This window comes from Tachypleus tridentatus, chromosome 9, assembly GCF_004210375.1.
Source record: "Tachypleus tridentatus isolate NWPU-2018 chromosome 9, ASM421037v1, whole genome shotgun sequence".
In the NCBI taxonomy this organism is placed as follows: Eukaryota; Metazoa; Arthropoda; class Merostomata; order Xiphosura; family Limulidae; genus Tachypleus; species Tachypleus tridentatus.
In genome coordinates this window covers 69,375,395-69,393,075 of record NC_134833.1, presented here as the reverse complement: position 1 = coordinate 69,393,075, position 17,681 = coordinate 69,375,395, and the positions used below count along the sequence as shown (strand labels likewise).

Below are 17,681 nucleotides of genomic sequence, written 5' to 3'. Positions count from 1 at the left end.
ATATCTACAATATTAAATGGAAGAATAATGATATTGGTGTACAGAGTTTGAGAATTTTAAACAAAAGGATGATTTTCTTCTCTTTAAAGAAAATGGAAGAAAGTCTTTTGATTCCAGTGTTAGTTTCAAAATATTTATTTTTAATTATACCACTTTAGATATTTACATACTAACTATTAATTAAATTTCTTCTTTCTGTGTAATAATTTATCATATTCATTAGTTGGTCTAAAAAGATATACAAATTTCATGTTGTTATTAAAACCAAGGATACAAAATAATTTGTCACTTTTTAGAACTTTCCAACTTGTCAGAGCTAAAATGTAAGTTCAGAGTTTGAAATATTATGATATCCTTGTGCAAGGATTGTTATTAATGCTTGTCCAGTTTTCCAGGAGAAGTAAAGTATGCAGAAGGACAAGTGAAATTGTTTTTGTACTTGTATTATCAGACAGTTGGAAGTTTTGAATGGAAATGTGAGTGGAAATTTGTTTTAAAAATGTTAGAGAATATACATATTCACCACATTGTAACCCCTATTCCATTATTTGTATCATCATGAATTCCACAACTTATTATATTATATTGATGACATAATTCCATTTCTAAAGTGGTGACACAAACAATAGTCTGCATTAGATCAAACACATTTGTCAGAGAAACTTTCAGTGCACCAGAGTCTTTTTTCTTAGGTATGCATGTGTATACACACACCAAATTAAACTTTGAAACTAACTAGCATGGACTCAAGTAAAGGCCTTTCAGGGGAGAAACTTGAAACTGACAGAACAGTTGAAAGGTGGTGCAGAAAACCAGAGTTTAACCCTTTGGTAGAAAGACAAGAAAACTAAACTAAGGAAGAGTTGGAAAGGGAGCTTCGAGAACAGGATGATTAAAATGTTGCAGTTGAACAGGATAAGCTGGGAGTCACTGGTGAACTGTCACTGCATAGTTTATGGTTCTTACGTTGCCAACTTTTGTTGAAGGAACTGGCAGATAAGATCTGATTAAATTGTACTACATTCAACATGTTAGTGGTTTAGTCTATTTGCATTTAAGTTTTAGATGACTGTTACAGTTTTTTGTTTAACTTTTGTACTATACTCAACAAGCTAGTGGGTCTTATTCATCTACTTCCAGTCTCCAGATAACTGTATAGTTTTTCTTTATCTTTATTGTATGTTGAACATGGTAATGGGTTTTCTAAATTTAAACTCCACTTGGTACAATAAAATTATTTTTGCTACCTTTGTGCTACAGGTAACATGCTAGTAGTTCTTATTTTTTTATTTCTTTTCTTCACAGGACATTATTCATAAAACAAACTTTTGGGTCTATCTGTTTCACCCTTTGCTATTAATGACTTGCTACTTCCCTTGATTTATCCACAGTCTGAATAATGCCATACTGCACCTTTGATTTGTAATTAGTTATTTTGAGCTTAGCATTATTTTATTAATGTCTTGACTTCTTGGATGCCAAAGTGTTAGTCTTTTCAATTCACTGAATGTTTTCATTACAAAAAAGTTTTTGAAGTGTCATGAAGACTAACTTGATCAAAGAAATGCATGTTCAAGTTTCAAAATATTCTGAATATTGTGTGGATAACTAAAGAGAAACATGAACATCAGGAGGAAAGAACCAGGAAACTACATTACTTATAAAAAAAAAAAAAAATCTTAATATTTTAAAGTATTTAAGATAAATTATATACCAAACTTGTGTAGTTTCATAAAAAGTACAAGAGTTTGTCTGCTTTTTGTATGGAAAACATGAGGATATTTCTAGCTACTCTCTCATGGTAAAGTTCACTTTGTGCAACAATCTTTACCACAGTCTTCCATGGTTAACTAGTTTTGTGAACACATATCCAACAATAGCTCAGTTGGTAGAGCCGTGAGCTGTAGTAAGGTTGTGCAACACTGTAACCATAATCCCTCATAGTAAACTAGTTTTGTGCAATAATCTGACCACAGTTTCTCATGAGGTAAAGCTGGGTTTGTATAATGCTTTAATCACAATTTATTTTATTATCAAACTAATGGCTCAAACCACGGCCTCTTATGGTAAAGCTAGTTTTGTATAATGCTAACCAGTCTTTTATGATAAAGCTGGTTTTGTGCAACACTTAACTACTTTCCAAATACAAACAATATTTCAGATTCATTCATTAGGTGGGAGTTGAAATTCCAAAACATAAGTTTCTGTAATATACTAACCAAACATTTAATTTTAGTTAACATAGATAAGCAGTTTGGGAGTATCATGTGTACAGTACAGAGATTGTTAACAAACATTTATTTACCAGCGAATAGAAACCACCCTGACTTGAATAGTATTTTGTATTAACCTTAGTCAAAAGGAACATTGGGTGTTTGTTTGGAGTTGTTTTGTTTTTGTTTTTTTTTGTATTGCACATTATATAATACATTTTTACATACTTTTTGTCTAGTGAGAAATGACTTGTTTTTGTTTTTAATGAACATTGTCCAAAGTACTACGTTGTTTATGTCATGCTCCAACGTTAGGCCAAAGATTGCTATATGTACTTCAGTATTTACGTCACCACGTTTGGCAACACTTGTTATTTTCAGAGTTGCCTTTAAATACCCACACTTCCATCATTTTTAGACTCTTACAACTAGGCCATAATATATGTAACTGGTTTGGCTATCTTATTCATAAGGTTAGCTCGCACTTGAAGGACACCGGCATTGTTTTTTTTGGTATCTTACTAAAGGGCAATCCGTTTGCACACTAAAAATAACCCGCCGAGCGCGTCACATAATTTTCATTCGCGGCTTCTTCGTCTTCAAACGAGGTGGTTATATATTGTACGTTGATAAGACTTGAGGATCTTTAAGTTTATATAAATGTTAAAGAGGGATATTTAAGTTATAATTTTGTTTAAGAATACGTTAGAAAGTTTCTGAAAACGGGTGACTGTTTTGTAGTGGTACGGTATTAATTAATTTAGATTAATTAAAGAGTGTGTAGATAAAACAATTCGGGTTTTCATATTTGGTGAACACATTAAACGAGTTTAACTACTTTTCTTCGATGTTCAGGTTATGTTTTCGTCCATGCTTTTTAGGATTTTTTTCATCTTTAAATGTAAGTATTAAATTAATTATTTACACAATCATTGCATTGCGACTATAACCACAGTTTTATATTTAATCTTGGAGTAATAAATAGAACTACTAATACTTTATTTCTTTATGTGGTATAGAAAAGCCATGGTGTTGCTCTTTACCAACAACAAATCAATTGTAGCATCATTTCAACACTCTTATTAACGGGCAGGTTTGTCAAAACAGACAACTACTATGATAAATTAAAAACAAACCAGCGAATAAAGCTAAATAAGAAAGAAGGTTCCATTAAGTAGAATGTAGCAGTTTCCCCGATCCTGTTGAAGACCGCATCTTGAATGGATATCTTGAACTCACATTTGTACTTTATTTATTTCTAGAACATGTTTATATTCTGATCTACTGAAACTGTTATATGGTAATATGGTCGCCTTAAATCAGTAAACAGCAGTGCCTGTAAGTAAATAGAAACAAGTTAACAGCCACGAGAACATTAAAATATAGCTTCTTTAGTTTTTATAGAACTGCAACATATAAAACTAATAAATTTGCTCTATACACATGTATATAAACTTCAAATGTAGCAAATATTGTTTGAGAAGTGTATAATACACTGTGTGTATGTTGAGAAAATTATGTCTATAACAACCAGAGGCGTTCCTATGTGCTAGCATATGGTGTACGTGCACTGATTCTGTTTGCCAATTTTACGAATTCTTAGCTGGTGTCTTGAAACATTAGAACAAAAATCTCCGATTGATATCACTCGGAAACACCGAAAATTCTTCTGTGTATGCCCGATCCTCGAATAAGCACCAAGCGGCCTCTCTGATAACAATGTTGTTGGAATGACTGGGAAATTTTAGTATTAGTAAGAAGCTTTGTACCTTAAATGTTGTACGTGATCATGTCTAATTATTGGTGACGAAACGTACATAAATTTGTTCTGCCACAAATAGGTGTTTCAAAGTTTATATTGTTTGTGAGTAGGTAAGTCGTAGAAAGTAAACGATAGATAGGTTAAGCGATATACGTGATTCACACCATATCTTAGGCACGTGTTTCTGCCGTGTTTGCTATAATTTTTATTGATCGTGCAGATGGTACTTTGAGGAACTTATCGAAATGTGACACAAACAACATGATGTATTTAAATTTTAAATGAAAACTTTCACCTTTTCAACTTATATGTTAATATGTAATGGTGTACGTTACTTAATAGACGTTTGTGCATTCTTTTAATTGTACAGTTTTAACCCTATTTTTAGAAATTATTCGTTTTTCAAGACGGGTTCTGCTTTCAATAATGGTAGAATAATATTACAAACTTATATAATAAACACCAAGAGAATGAGATTTTGTGTATGCTTGTTTATTGTTTGTTTTGTTTTTTCATTTTAATTTATTGTTGAGTTATTATCTGTTTAAAGTCAGCTATAACCAAGTTCACCCTGGGAACATTTCTGTGATATGCCTGTTTAAGTGCATGCTGTCAGGGCTTGGTTGACACACCTACTATTCCTTTGTTGAGTCTTTGTAGAGATAGGCTAAAAGACTAGGATGATGCAGGGAGCATTCCTATAATAAGTCTGTCAAAAGATATACCAATAACAGTTAATAATGTAAGTATTCCTGTCCTACATCTGTTTATAAAGATATACACTATTTATTTACCTTTCAGGATGATTGCATGTTATAACTGACAAGTATACACTATTTATTTACCTTTCAGAATAATTGCATGTTATAACTAACAAGTATACACTATTTATTTACCTTTCAGAATGATTGCATGTTATAACTGACCAGTATACACTATTTATTTACCTTTCAGAATGATTGCATGTTATAACTGACCAGTATACACTAGTTATTTACCTTTCAGAATGATTGCATGTTATAACTGACCAGTATACACTATTTATTTACCTTTCAGAATGATTGCATGTTATAACTGACCAGTATACACTATTTATTTACCTTTCATAATGATTGCATGTTATAACTGACCAGTATACACTATTTATTCTTACAACCAAAACTGATTTTTTTTCAACCCTAGGTAAATTTTATTTTATTGCTGTATAGCTACACTTAACCATCTGAAAGCTATTTATTATAGTAACCACAAAGCTTTGTATAAACCAACAACTGTACTCTAAAACACCTTACAGTTAAATTACGGTCATACAACATGATGTAAAAATGCTAGGAAGTTAAGTGTCATGAGATTTTTTCATTTAAGTTTTTCTTATCTAATAAGTTTATTACTTTTATAAGAATAAAAAAAACATACAAAATGAGAAATGTTGTACTTACATCTGGAACTGAGAACTCTTTTCATCAACAGTGAACCACTGTATGCCTTTCATTTTGTAATGATGTCACTAATCTAAAATATTATTAATTTTATCTTGGGTATAAAATTTTAAACACAAAATATTACTGTGCACAAAATTTAGACTATTTTAAAACTAGCTATCAAAATAAGTTGTAAATAGGTTACAAAATTCTGTTAGCGAGTTGAGCAGATGACCACAGAGTCAGTGAAACTGAAGCTAATTATTTCCTAAACTGGCACCTAAGTGCACTAGTCACATAATGAATCTCGTAAAACATTATTGTTCCTTTGTGACTCAGAATACTCCATTGGCGGCAAATGTTGGAAAGAATTATTAACATTTTCTAAAAGATGTAATGGAATACAAAGAACTTGGTTTGCAGGTTTGACTTTTTTGAATAAGTTATTAATTAGTAATACATTTAAAAGGTCATGTAGGGTAAAAAAAGAGAGTTAAAATTGACAATTCAGAGTGAAGAAGTTACCATAATACACGAAGTGAATGCTGAAAATGTATTTAACTATTTTCTTTTAAAATTAAGATTTTGCAACTTGTATTAAATTTTAAAATATATCTTGATGCCAAATTTTTAATGCAACTGTAAAATAATTATCACAAACACACTTTGATTCCTATCATACACATAGCCTTACTTTCTGTTTAAAGATGTGCTGTGTTGCAGTTGACACAGTAAGTATTCCTGTGTTAAATTTCACCTGTTTATGAAGACCAGTTTCATAAACCTTGAATCAACTTTGCTTTTAGATCAGACAAAAAAGGGGATATAAGGTATAAGTAGAATAGTCAATGTAAACAACCCCTTTCAGTCCTGTACGTTTCCAATATAACTTTATTTTAGTGCAATAAATATAGCTTGATTTTCTATTGAATTTTTCTATACCTACTTGTTAATTAATGTTATTTTTGTGTTTTTCTAATGCTTCTTTCTTCTAACTATTTTTCCATCATGAAAATTAAGTTCTGCTTAATACAACACAAAAATAATTAATTAATTCAGCCACAAAGAATAATGAAATTTATTTTAAACAGTTCTTGTTTGACTAATTAAAAGTGGAAAATATGTTTAACTCTGTCAGAAAAAGCACTTTATTACTGGCTGTGAGTGTATACATTTGTTTGCTGGTTTGTTTATTAACACTTTGAAAATTAAAGTATAGTTTTTATTATTTCAGTAATGTTGGGGTTATTAAGTTCTTTTAGCACTTTGAAATTATCAGATATTTAATTTAATACATTTGACATTACTTAATTCAATATTCAGTCATAACATATTTTTGGAATTACATCTTTTCCCTCTACAAAAGAAAATTATGCATTTGAGAGAAATTGGGAAAGTAATAGATACAGTATCTAATTTTATATTTAAACTCAATAAAAACTAATCAGGGCAATGTTAAAAATTATCTGAGGGAATAAGAATAGTTGCCTTTGTGTAAATTATTTCATTAAAATCATTTTTCAGTACTGTATGAATCATGTTTCACAATTATCCCCCTGTTTTCTGATGTATTGCTAATTCCTGATGTAATCATGCTTCACAATCATCAGTCTGACATATTGTTCATTTTTTGTATAATCAACACAAGAAATAATTTACATTTAAATTATAAGATGACCCCCAGGACTTCACTACTGATTATTTCTTGTCATTATGTATCAGTGATAGATGGAATAAAATTAATAGTGTCTGTTATCCATTTTACAAAGTTTCATCATGCATACTCTGCCTAAATAATCTATCAAAGAAGAATTGAGATACATTGTCATTCAATTTGAAGTTAGTATTTTGTGTATAAGACTAAAATTATAGTTTTACTACATTGTCATTTTATAGGGTTTGTTAATGAACATAAATGTAAGGGAAATGTGAACTTTAAATACATAAGAGAAATTAGACTTAGTGTTTTATATAAGTGTGTAGAATATTAATAGTGGGAAGAAAAACACTGCCAGCAACTGTGGAATTTACTGCATCAAATATCTAGTTTGAAGGTGAAAACTATTAGTCAAAAGTATTGTTTATAATTTGAAAATTTTACATTGAAATTAGTTTTGGCAAACATTGGCTCAAATTCTTCTTCCTTATTCTTTGATTCCTCTCGCGTTTGTTCACAGGTGGAGAAAACAAAATCAATAAATAACAAACTGAACACTCATTGTCATGTCATTAACTGAATATGGAATGATAGTGGTTTATCTTTTGTAGTTAAAATGGAGAACAGCTCCCACTTTTATGGTGAAGTACTTCTTTGAAATTATTCTCAGTTTCATCTTTAAACTACTCATTATGAAGACCGCTTATATCATAAACCATCACAAGAAACTAGTGCACAATGTGGTAATGTGACAGCCTATTACTTTACAGTTGAAAACTGTAAGCAAATGAAATTTTACATTCCTGGAAATCATCCTTCAGACCTTTCCAAAAGAGCTTACAGATTTAATAAATAATTATTTTTACTTTTTTGGTTTTTGTTTTACTTATCTAATAAACAGATCATGTACATAACTCTTAACATACAACCATATGATGAATATGACACAAATAGGTACTAACAACCCATTTACATAACTCTTAACATATAACTACATAATGAAGGTGTGACACAAGCAGGTAATCTTTTGATGTATGATAAACTGAGTTGTTTGGATATTGGGTAAATAAAGGTGTATGAGGATAACCACATATCTCAAAACGAATCAGTGATCAAGATCATCTTAATGTTTCAGCATGATATGTTGAGTTATGCAGTTTTCTGTTATCTTTTTACTTAGGCTAAATATTACAGGCTTTAATGGCATTCTAAATTTTGCTTGTCAAGAAAAAAATAATAGAAATAATTCAAGTTGTACTTTTTGATAAACATGTAATTAATTTAAATATAAACTGATTTTGTGACTGTTCACTGTATTTTTTGTATTCTCTTTTCACAACATAGTATTGTTATCAGCCATTATTATATATTTTACCACCATTCAGTACTGTTATATATCAGCCATTATTATATATTTTACCACCATTCAGTACTGTTATATATCAGCCATTATTATATATTTTACCACCATTCAGTACTGTTATATATCAGCCATTATTATATATTTTACCACCATTCAGTACTGTTATATATCAGCCATTATTATATATTTTACCACCGTTCAGTACTGTTATATATCAGCCATTATTATATTTTACCACCATTCAGTACTGTTATATATCAGCCATTGTTATATAACAATTTTAGGGGACAGCATGGACCAATATTGGTCCATCTCAGCTGTTCCAAACTAAATTAACTTTTAAAAAAATCTTAAAACTAGTCCTCATCATTCATATACTTATCCAAGTTTTTCTTAAAACTTATTAAAATTTACTTCTTCTACAACAGTTGAAGGCAACCCATTTCAAAGACTAACCACCGTATTTGAAAAATAAAACTCTTAAATGAAGATGACTCCTCCTCTGCCAAAATTTTGTCTCCTAGTCCTACTATTCTCACTGTTCAACTTGAAAAAAGATAGTGCATGAACATTATCAGTTCCTCTTACAATCTCAACTCTTTTTTAAGAGAAAACAATTTTAAGGATCTTTTTCTCTCCATCCCAAGTACCACTTTAGCAACCTTTTTCAGAGCCCTTTCCAACAATTCAACATATTTCCTATGGTATAGAGCCCAGTATTCCAGATGTGACCTAACCATTGACTTGTACAATGAAATTATAACCTCTTTAGACTTGTATTCTGTATTACTTTATATACAACCTAAGATCCCATTTGCCTTACCACTGTTAATAGCAGTTGTTTGGATGACATTTAGAGTCTGATCAACCATTATACCAAAATTCCTTCCTTTCATAATGTTGTTAAGGTTATTGCCATTCAGATTATACTTGTAATTCAAATTATGATAACCTGCATGCAATATCTTGCATTTATTATAATTAAAGCTCATCTGCCAATTAGTTACCCAACTCACTAAATCATCTAAATCCTTTTGTAAAGCAGCAGCAGCCTCTTCACAGCAAACACCACCAAATATCTTGATATCATAAGCACATTTAAGTAATTTAGTGACTGTTCCTTCATCTGTGTCATTGATCTAAATTAAAAAGAATGATGATCCAAAGACTGACCCTGAGGTATCTCACTTATAAAGTTAATTCAGTTTAACTGAACTCTCTTTGTAATAACTCTCTTCTATTTAGTAGGTTATCATCCATACCTACAGAATTTTGGTTTTTTTTTACAAGCCTTTTATGTGGCACCATGTCTGATGCTTTCTGAAAATCCAGATACATCAAATCTACACCGTTACCCTCATCTACATATGCGCCAAAGAATGTTAAAAGAATTGTAAGGCAAGATTTTCTTTTCTAAAAAACCATGATGGCTAGCAAATAAAATTCTAAACTCTGTTAAATGACTTTGCAAACATCTTTTATCAGGATTTCTAAAACCTTTTTCACAACTGATGTGAAACTAATGGGTCTATAATTACTGGGACAATTTTTATCACCTTCTTTGAGAAGAGGAGTTACATTAACTAACTTTCAATCCTATGGTATCTTTCTAATATTCAAGGACTGACAAAAAATAGTAGTAAGCAGGTAACATATCCAGTCTTTAACCTTTAATAGTACTATTGTAAATTCATTGCTGTTGCTTGTTTCCCACCATGCATTATGGATAGATCATTTTTTTTTATTTTTTCAATCAAGTGGTGTTATTGTAGGTCAATCATTACTACATCCTTTTCATAGTGCAGTGCTGTTATAGATAGATCATTATTGGGTCTTTTCCATCATCCAGTGCAATTGTAAGTTGGTAATGTTTGTCATTAATTTTTTAAAACCCATGTTTTGGTCATCTTTGTTTTTTATGGAAAACAAGCTCACTATTAACTGTTAATTATTAAGTTTTTGGAGTTAATAAATAAAATGTTTTTCATTGAAACTTACAGTAATGAAAAGGATAATACTTAACATGATCTGTTCCAGTAATATTTAAAAAATAACATTTTTAATGATAGTCGCTTTTAAAACAGTTTGTCCAATTGAATTAGAGAAATAACTTATTTCTTTTTAAGGTTACAGCATTTATACAGGTTGTATTTATATAAAACTAGCTGTAAAAGGTTTATTCTTTTCATCACACTGTCAATAATGCTGTCATTACATAGCAACACAATTTTCACCTGATTGTTCTTAGGCCAACTATACTTTTTTATAACTTTGGTGATATAACAGCAAAATAGTTTAATTCAGTAATTTTATGACATTGAGTTGCAGCCAATTGCAAACTAAAATTTACCAAATAGGGTTTCAATTAAACCTTATGTTACATTTTGATATTAGACTTAATGCTTAAATTAGACTATAAAATAGGCCTACTATTACCAGTGTTATAGAGTCAGTGTTTAAAAAGCTTTAAGGTGGGAATAAATGGTAAATAAAAAATATTCTTTGAGTATTTTAACATAAATATATTTTCTACTTGGCTTTAAAAGAAAGAAAAATAAACATTATTACAACCAAGTACAGCGGATAACGTGGTGTGGCTTTGCTTTCTAAAAAACACATGCACACAACCAAGAATCTTTTATCCTTTGTACAGTCAAAAGAGTTGAAAATTTGTGTCAGAATGTCCACACTATGTTTTCTACTTCCTGACCTAAAATACAAAGAAAATGTTCAAGAGTGCTATTTAAGTCTCTTTCAAAGTGTACACATATTTTTATTCATAACCACAATTCATTTTTCTGCTTAGTTTTCATAAAAGTTTGGAGATTAAAGAATTAAATTGAGACTGATGAAATAAGTAAAGAATAGGTGCATCTTGGAGGTACAGACAAATTTGTTTTAGTTGAATTCTACAATTTCTATTAATCATTAAACAGTGGTTTCTTATCCTTTTTTGATGGGCTTTTATACTAGTGATTAATAACTTTAATGAAATATTTTATATAAGTACCTTGTAAAAATTTGCATCTTTTTACAGGTAAAGATGGAGGAAAGGTGACCACTGTTTTGGCAACCCCAGGCCAAGGACCTGATAGACCACAAGAAGTAGCTTATACAGACACCAAAGTCATTGGAAATGGATCTTTTGGAGTAGTCTATCAAGCTCAACTTGTAGATACTGGAGAAATGGTTGCAATCAAGAAGGTTTTACAAGATAAAAGATTTAAGGTATTGTGTTTCCTTTCTACTTGCTCAAGTGAATGACAGCCATGATTGATCTTTTTGTCTTATCCTTCTCCTTGTAGCTGGGACATATATTCTATATTGCATTGGGAAATGTACATTCCAGCCACAGTGAATGGGTTAAACATTTGAAATTTAATTATTAGGGCTAATTCTACTTTAGAAGTTAAAAGGCTTCTGAGACATGGTACAAAAAAAGAGTAACAGATGGAAAGTTAGAAAACTATATATGTTTTTCTTAGCTTGTGTTTTAATTTTACTGTGAAGTCATTTGAGTCAGGGTGTTAATGATGAGGGGGTTCTTTCAATAATATGTTTTTGTTATATTTTAAATCTCTTGTAATACAAAATGCATGAACATGAAGCCTGTAATACAGAAATAGATATTACTTGGTTGAAGCTTGTTTGATTCTTTACAGAATCGAGAACTCCAAATAATGAGAAGGCTGGACCACTGTAACATTGTAAAACTGAAGTACTTCTTCTACTCCAATGGTGAGAGGGTAAGCTTCTTTAAGTCATTATTTAGATCCAGTAAGTGAACTGCTAATGTAAGTAATCAGTATACCGATTCACGTTTCTTGAGTCACACATGTGTAAAGATCCCTGTACAGTTCTGTTATGAGTGAGATATGTTTTATATTAACTTGTTATTTTATTGTTAGTTTAATATCAAAATAAACAAACCATTGTTGGTATATTTTGATATTAAGGTATATTAAAATCCCAACTCACTATATCATAGAATAATCTTTATATAACAAACATGGCTTGTTTTATTGAAAAACTTACACTTATTTAATATATTTGCTCATTATGCTTATGAAAAAATATGATTCTCATGTAGTTGTTAATGTGTTTTCTAAGCTAGGACATTTATGGGAATGACTGTCAAACCTTTCTGTATAGTGTCTACATTACTATATTTCTTTATATGTTAACATATGATTATTTTCAATTGTACATTTTAGAAGGATGAACTTTACCTCAATTTGGTGTTGGAATTTATTCCTGAGACAGTGTATCGAGTAGCAAGACATTATAGCAAATCCAGGCAGACTATTCCTGTATCTTTTATCAAGGTGGGTTTAGTACAGTATATGAATATAGAGGGAAATAAAGAAAGTTTAAACAAAATCACATGACTTAAAGTGTATCAGATGTATTTGTTTACACAGTGGTATGATTTATGATGTAGCTGACATATTTGTAGATAAAATCTGTTATGTGAGGTGTAGTTAACATGTTTATAGACACAAAATCGACTTGGGTGATGTAGCACATTCCTGGTGTGTGTGTGTGTGTGTAATATACACATTTTTCACATCTTGCTAGCATACTAACTGGAAAAAGAATGCATGTGTATTTGTAAACATACATCCTTCCTTCACTTGTTGTGCTAGTGAGAAACATTTTTTTTTCATGTTTTGTGCTACAGAGAATGACTAGTGCACCAAGTGACTTTATGCTATTATACCATATGACTCTTTTGTAACTCCCTTGTGACTTTTTGTAAGTGTACCATGTGGCTTTTAACTATATGATGTAGTGTTGTGCAAACGTACAATGTCCATTTGTACTACTGTGTGGCTTTTGTAAGTATATTGTGGTTATAGATAACTATGCCATGTGGCTTTATGCATTAAAACAACACGGTTCTGTGTCAGCAAATCAGGTGGCCTTCCAATGTATCACGTAATTTTGTGGAACTAAATAATGTGGGTTTGTTTAACTATACTATGAAGTTTTGTGTAACTATATCTTGTAGCTTTGTACCAATAAAAGAAAAGTTATTTATCAACACCATATGAATTACTTTATAAAGGTATTTAACAGTGAGAATAACTACATTAAAATTTGTTTTACATTAATATCTGTGCAGACTAAATGTTAAGTAACATAACAAAATTTGTACCAAGGTAAGAAGTGATGTGTATCTGTGTAAAGAAAGAAAACTTTAAAAGTTGCACTGAGGTAGGAAGTGATACATATCCTTGGAAAGAAAGAAAACTTTGGTGATCTTGCTTTGTTATATATTTCAAAATAATCAGTAGGAAATAAATTATGGTGTGTTCTTAAACAACCCTGCTTTCAGTGTCATCTTTGATACTAAACTGACAGCATAATGGTTAAAATATTTCTTTCATCTTGTGTTTTATTTGGTTGATTTGTTTGGTTTTATTTTTCAATCACACCTCACATTTTAAATGTGTGATTTATTCACTAACATATTCTGTATACTTTTGAATAATTGTGAAAGTGTTTAATGATTCTTACCTTAGTTTATAACTTTTCCAGGAAAGTTAAAAGGTACATTAACCAGGACTTAGTGAGTGGCACTCACTTCTTGTTTTTACCTTTAGGTTTTGCTATAGACACAATAAAGGTTATGAACCTAGCCTGAATGTTAAAAGTATAGCAAACCTTGCAGTAAATATACTTTATTGTTTTATTTATTATCAATTTCAGGAATTGCAAAATAAATTTCTTGAAACAAATATTCTTCCTTACTTGAATCACTGTTAACCAACCATTGCTACCAGTCATTATCATTATAACTGTTCTTGATATGTTATCCTACCTTTAATGTAGTGGTGAAACTTATTCTTGGTGTAGAACTGTTCTTGATATGTTATCCTACCTTTAATGTAGTGATGAAACTTATTCTTGGTGTAGCTGTTATACCTGTAATATAAAATACTGGGTGTAAGCTTTTAATTTACATTTTAGTAGTGTAACATTATGCTAGACTTTGTTTACATTATGGTCTCTAGGTTTAGTTATAATTCAACTTGCAGTGAGATTGTAAGAGAAATACATTGTTTTATTTAATAAATACAATCTAAAAACTACTTAATTCTCAAACTTAGACTTAACAGTGTTAACACCAAGCTACTGGTATATAATCATACCATTGAATGTTTATTTTAATTTACAAATAATACAGTGATTAAGAATAATTTGGGGGTTAAGCATTCTCAGTTTGTTGGGTGCAATAGGTGTAATAAATGGTTTTTATGTGGGAAGCCTAGACTACTATGCACCTATGAGGAAGCTAGTAGTGAGAATGTTCAATTTATATGTCCATTTGCAACTTGGAGGCTATCCTAACTAAAGTTGAGAAAATAGATAAAAAGAAATATAAACAGTGGGAAATGACAACAGGATTTCAAGATAAGCTTAAGCTTTTACATACAAGGGATGTATCAGCTAAGATTAACAGTGACATTCAGGAAGTTAGAAAGGTTGTATTAGGATTAAAAATAGTGAACTTATTAATTGTAAAGACCTTATTCTATTGACCATCAAATTTCAGCCCTTCGCTTGTGTGTATGAGGAACTATTGGAGGGGAAGAAAGCAAAAGGAATGGACAAGGATATGAATTATGAATTTAAAGATGTTATTGTTATAGGCGATTCTTTGACACAACACATATATCAAATAATCTGTAGGGTAAACAGAGAGAAAATAGTTAGATTATGCTATCCTGGGACACAGGTGGAAGACAACTGATAGAACAAGAGATGTAATTAAGGGGACTGGCAATGATGCAATGTCTGTTAGACATGTAAGGGCTAACAACATAGGGAAGAGTGAGTCATAGGAGCTAATTAAATAGTATAGTGGTTGATAAAACCATTTAAATATAAAGGGTATAAATTGTGTCAAGGATACTGCTAGAAATTAATTGTGGAGATAAAATTTTAAGTAGTTCACTGGGACTAAATGCTATGCTGAAATTAATATGTAAAGATGAGCAACTTAGCTAGTTGGAGTTGTAGGATCAGTTCAGTGGGAGAAGGGAACTTTTTGGAATGGGTGGTTACGCTTCAAGTAGGAAAGGGTCTGACATGTTTGAAAGGGCTATTAAATAAACTGTAAGAGAAGTTTTAAAGTAGGACTAGATAGTGGTTATGACAAAGGTAAACTAAATGAAACAAAATTTATATGTAAAAGAAAACAAATAAATGTAGTTATAAGAATAGGCTTAATTGTTACTATTATAATGCTAGAAATAAAATAGATGACTTTAGAGCATTGGTAGAAACAGCATATTTTAACATAATGGAAATAACTGAAATATGGTTAAATGTAGATGATTTTAATGACAGAAACTTCTTTTAAATACATGGTTATGTTATTTAAATAAACAGTAGTAATAAGAGGGGAGAAGTGGCTCTGTATGTAAAGTGTGAGTTACATCCTGTTGAATCTGAGAATATTAAGAATAATATCAGAGACTGAATTCATTTGGATTTCTGTTAGTGGATATAAGTTGAAAAAGCTCTTATCAGAAATTTGTTGTAGACCACCAGATTAAACTGATGAAATTACTAAGAAATTTTACAGTGAAATTAAGATTTCAGTTGTTGATGAAGTCATAATTATGGGTGATCTTAATTTCATACATATTGATTGGGAAATTCTAGAGCCAAACCATGAGGGAAACAGGTTTCTGAAAAGTGATAAGATGGATTTCTTCACCAATTGGTCAAGAAACCTACCAGAAATAATGCTGTTTTAAGTTTATTGTTAACTTCTGATATAAAAATAGTTGAGATGGTGGAAACTGGGGAACACCTAGGTACAAGAGATCATTACTATATTAGGTGTGATGTTTTGCTGCATATTGAAATCAGGAGTAATATTTTTATTCCATATTTCATAAAAGTAAATTTTGAAAGGATGTAACAAGAATTATCTGTTGTGAATTGAGCAGCTGAGCTATTTGGAGACACTGAGCAAATGTGGAAAATATTCAAAACAAGTATATTCCCTACAAAAAGAAGAGTAGCTGCAAGTAAAAAACCAATTTGGCTCACAAAGGGTATAAGAGATAAAATTAGAGAAGGTATTACAAATTTAAGATGTTTAAATTGACTGGAATTACAGAAGATCAGCAAAGTTGGTCAAACAGGAAGTTAGGACATACAAAAAAGATGTATGAAAAATTTGGTTGAAAACATAAGAATTAATAGTAATGATTTTTTAAAGTACATTAGGGGTAAACAAGGGGTAAGGCTTGTATCTGATGTAGATTTGGTATACCTGAATTTTTCAAAAGCATTTGACAAAGTGCTACATGAAAGGCTTGTAATGAGAGTTATCTGTGTAGGTGTGAGGTATAAATTAAATAATTGGATAGAAGAGTGGCTTGAAGGACAAAAGCAGAGGATTGATATAGATGGAGTAAGTCAAACTGCTGAAAGGAAAGGATCTTGGTGAAATGGTGATCCATCTCTTAAGCCATCTAAGCAGTGTGCTATTGCTAGTGGTAGGGCAAACAGGATTTTTAAGTTGTATCTACAGAAATATTAAATACAAGTATTAAAGATGTTATAATTTCTTTGTATAGGTAACTGGTTAGACCATATTTGGAATATTGTGTTTGGTTTTGAGCTCATTTTCTATGGAAAGATGTTGAATTGTTGGAAATGGGTTAGAGGAGGGTTACTAAAGTGGTACCTGGGGTTGTCATATGAGGAGAGATTTAGATCCTTAAAAATGTTTTCTCTTGAATAAAATAGTTAAAGGGAATCTGATTGTTGTGTTTAAAATAGTTAGAGGGGATCTGATTGAAGTGTTTGAAGTTATAAAAGGAATTGATAATATTGATGCATCATAATTTTTCATACTGAACAGTGAGAACTATAGAACTTGGTGACACATATAGACTTAGGCAAGGTAGAAGCCATTTTCAACTGAGAAAATTTTATTTTTCAAATAGAGTGGTTGGCCTATGGAATGGATTTCTTACAAATGTTATGTGAGTTTAATTAAAAGAAAGCTTGATAGGTACATGAATGAAAAAGGCTGGCTTTAAATTTGTTTTCTAGTTTGGCTTAGCTGTCATAACAGGTTCCATTATGTTTGATATTCTGTCGGTAATGTAATGATGAAACATGTTCTTGGTTTAGGTGTTTTACCTGTAATATACTGTATAGTTGTGAAACTTCTTACTTTTGTTGTCTTACCTATAATATAATGGTGAAACTTGTTGGTGTTGTAGGTACCCTGCAT

The 17,681-nt window shown here is 30.7% G+C and overlaps 1 protein-coding gene across 2 annotated transcripts in view; it reads left to right on the top strand.

Annotated features, from left to right (window-relative positions):
- LOC143225433 (glycogen synthase kinase-3 beta-like) overlaps positions 1-17,681 on the top strand; it is a 64,320-nt gene that overhangs the window by 21,610 nt on the left and 25,029 nt on the right. Inside the window, exons 1-4 of one of the 2 annotated variants that reach the window (XM_076454854.1) lie at positions 2,799-3,114; positions 11,454-11,644; positions 12,079-12,162; positions 12,631-12,741. In XM_076454854.1, the coding sequence (XP_076310969.1) occupies positions 3,072-3,114; positions 11,454-11,644; positions 12,079-12,162; positions 12,631-12,741 (429 nt within the window). In that variant the 5' untranslated portion in view covers positions 2,799-3,071. Of the gene's footprint in view, positions 1-2,798; positions 3,115-11,453; positions 11,645-12,078; positions 12,163-12,630; positions 12,742-17,681 lie in introns of those variants that run through there. The other variant, XM_076454853.1, reaches the window with a different exon arrangement.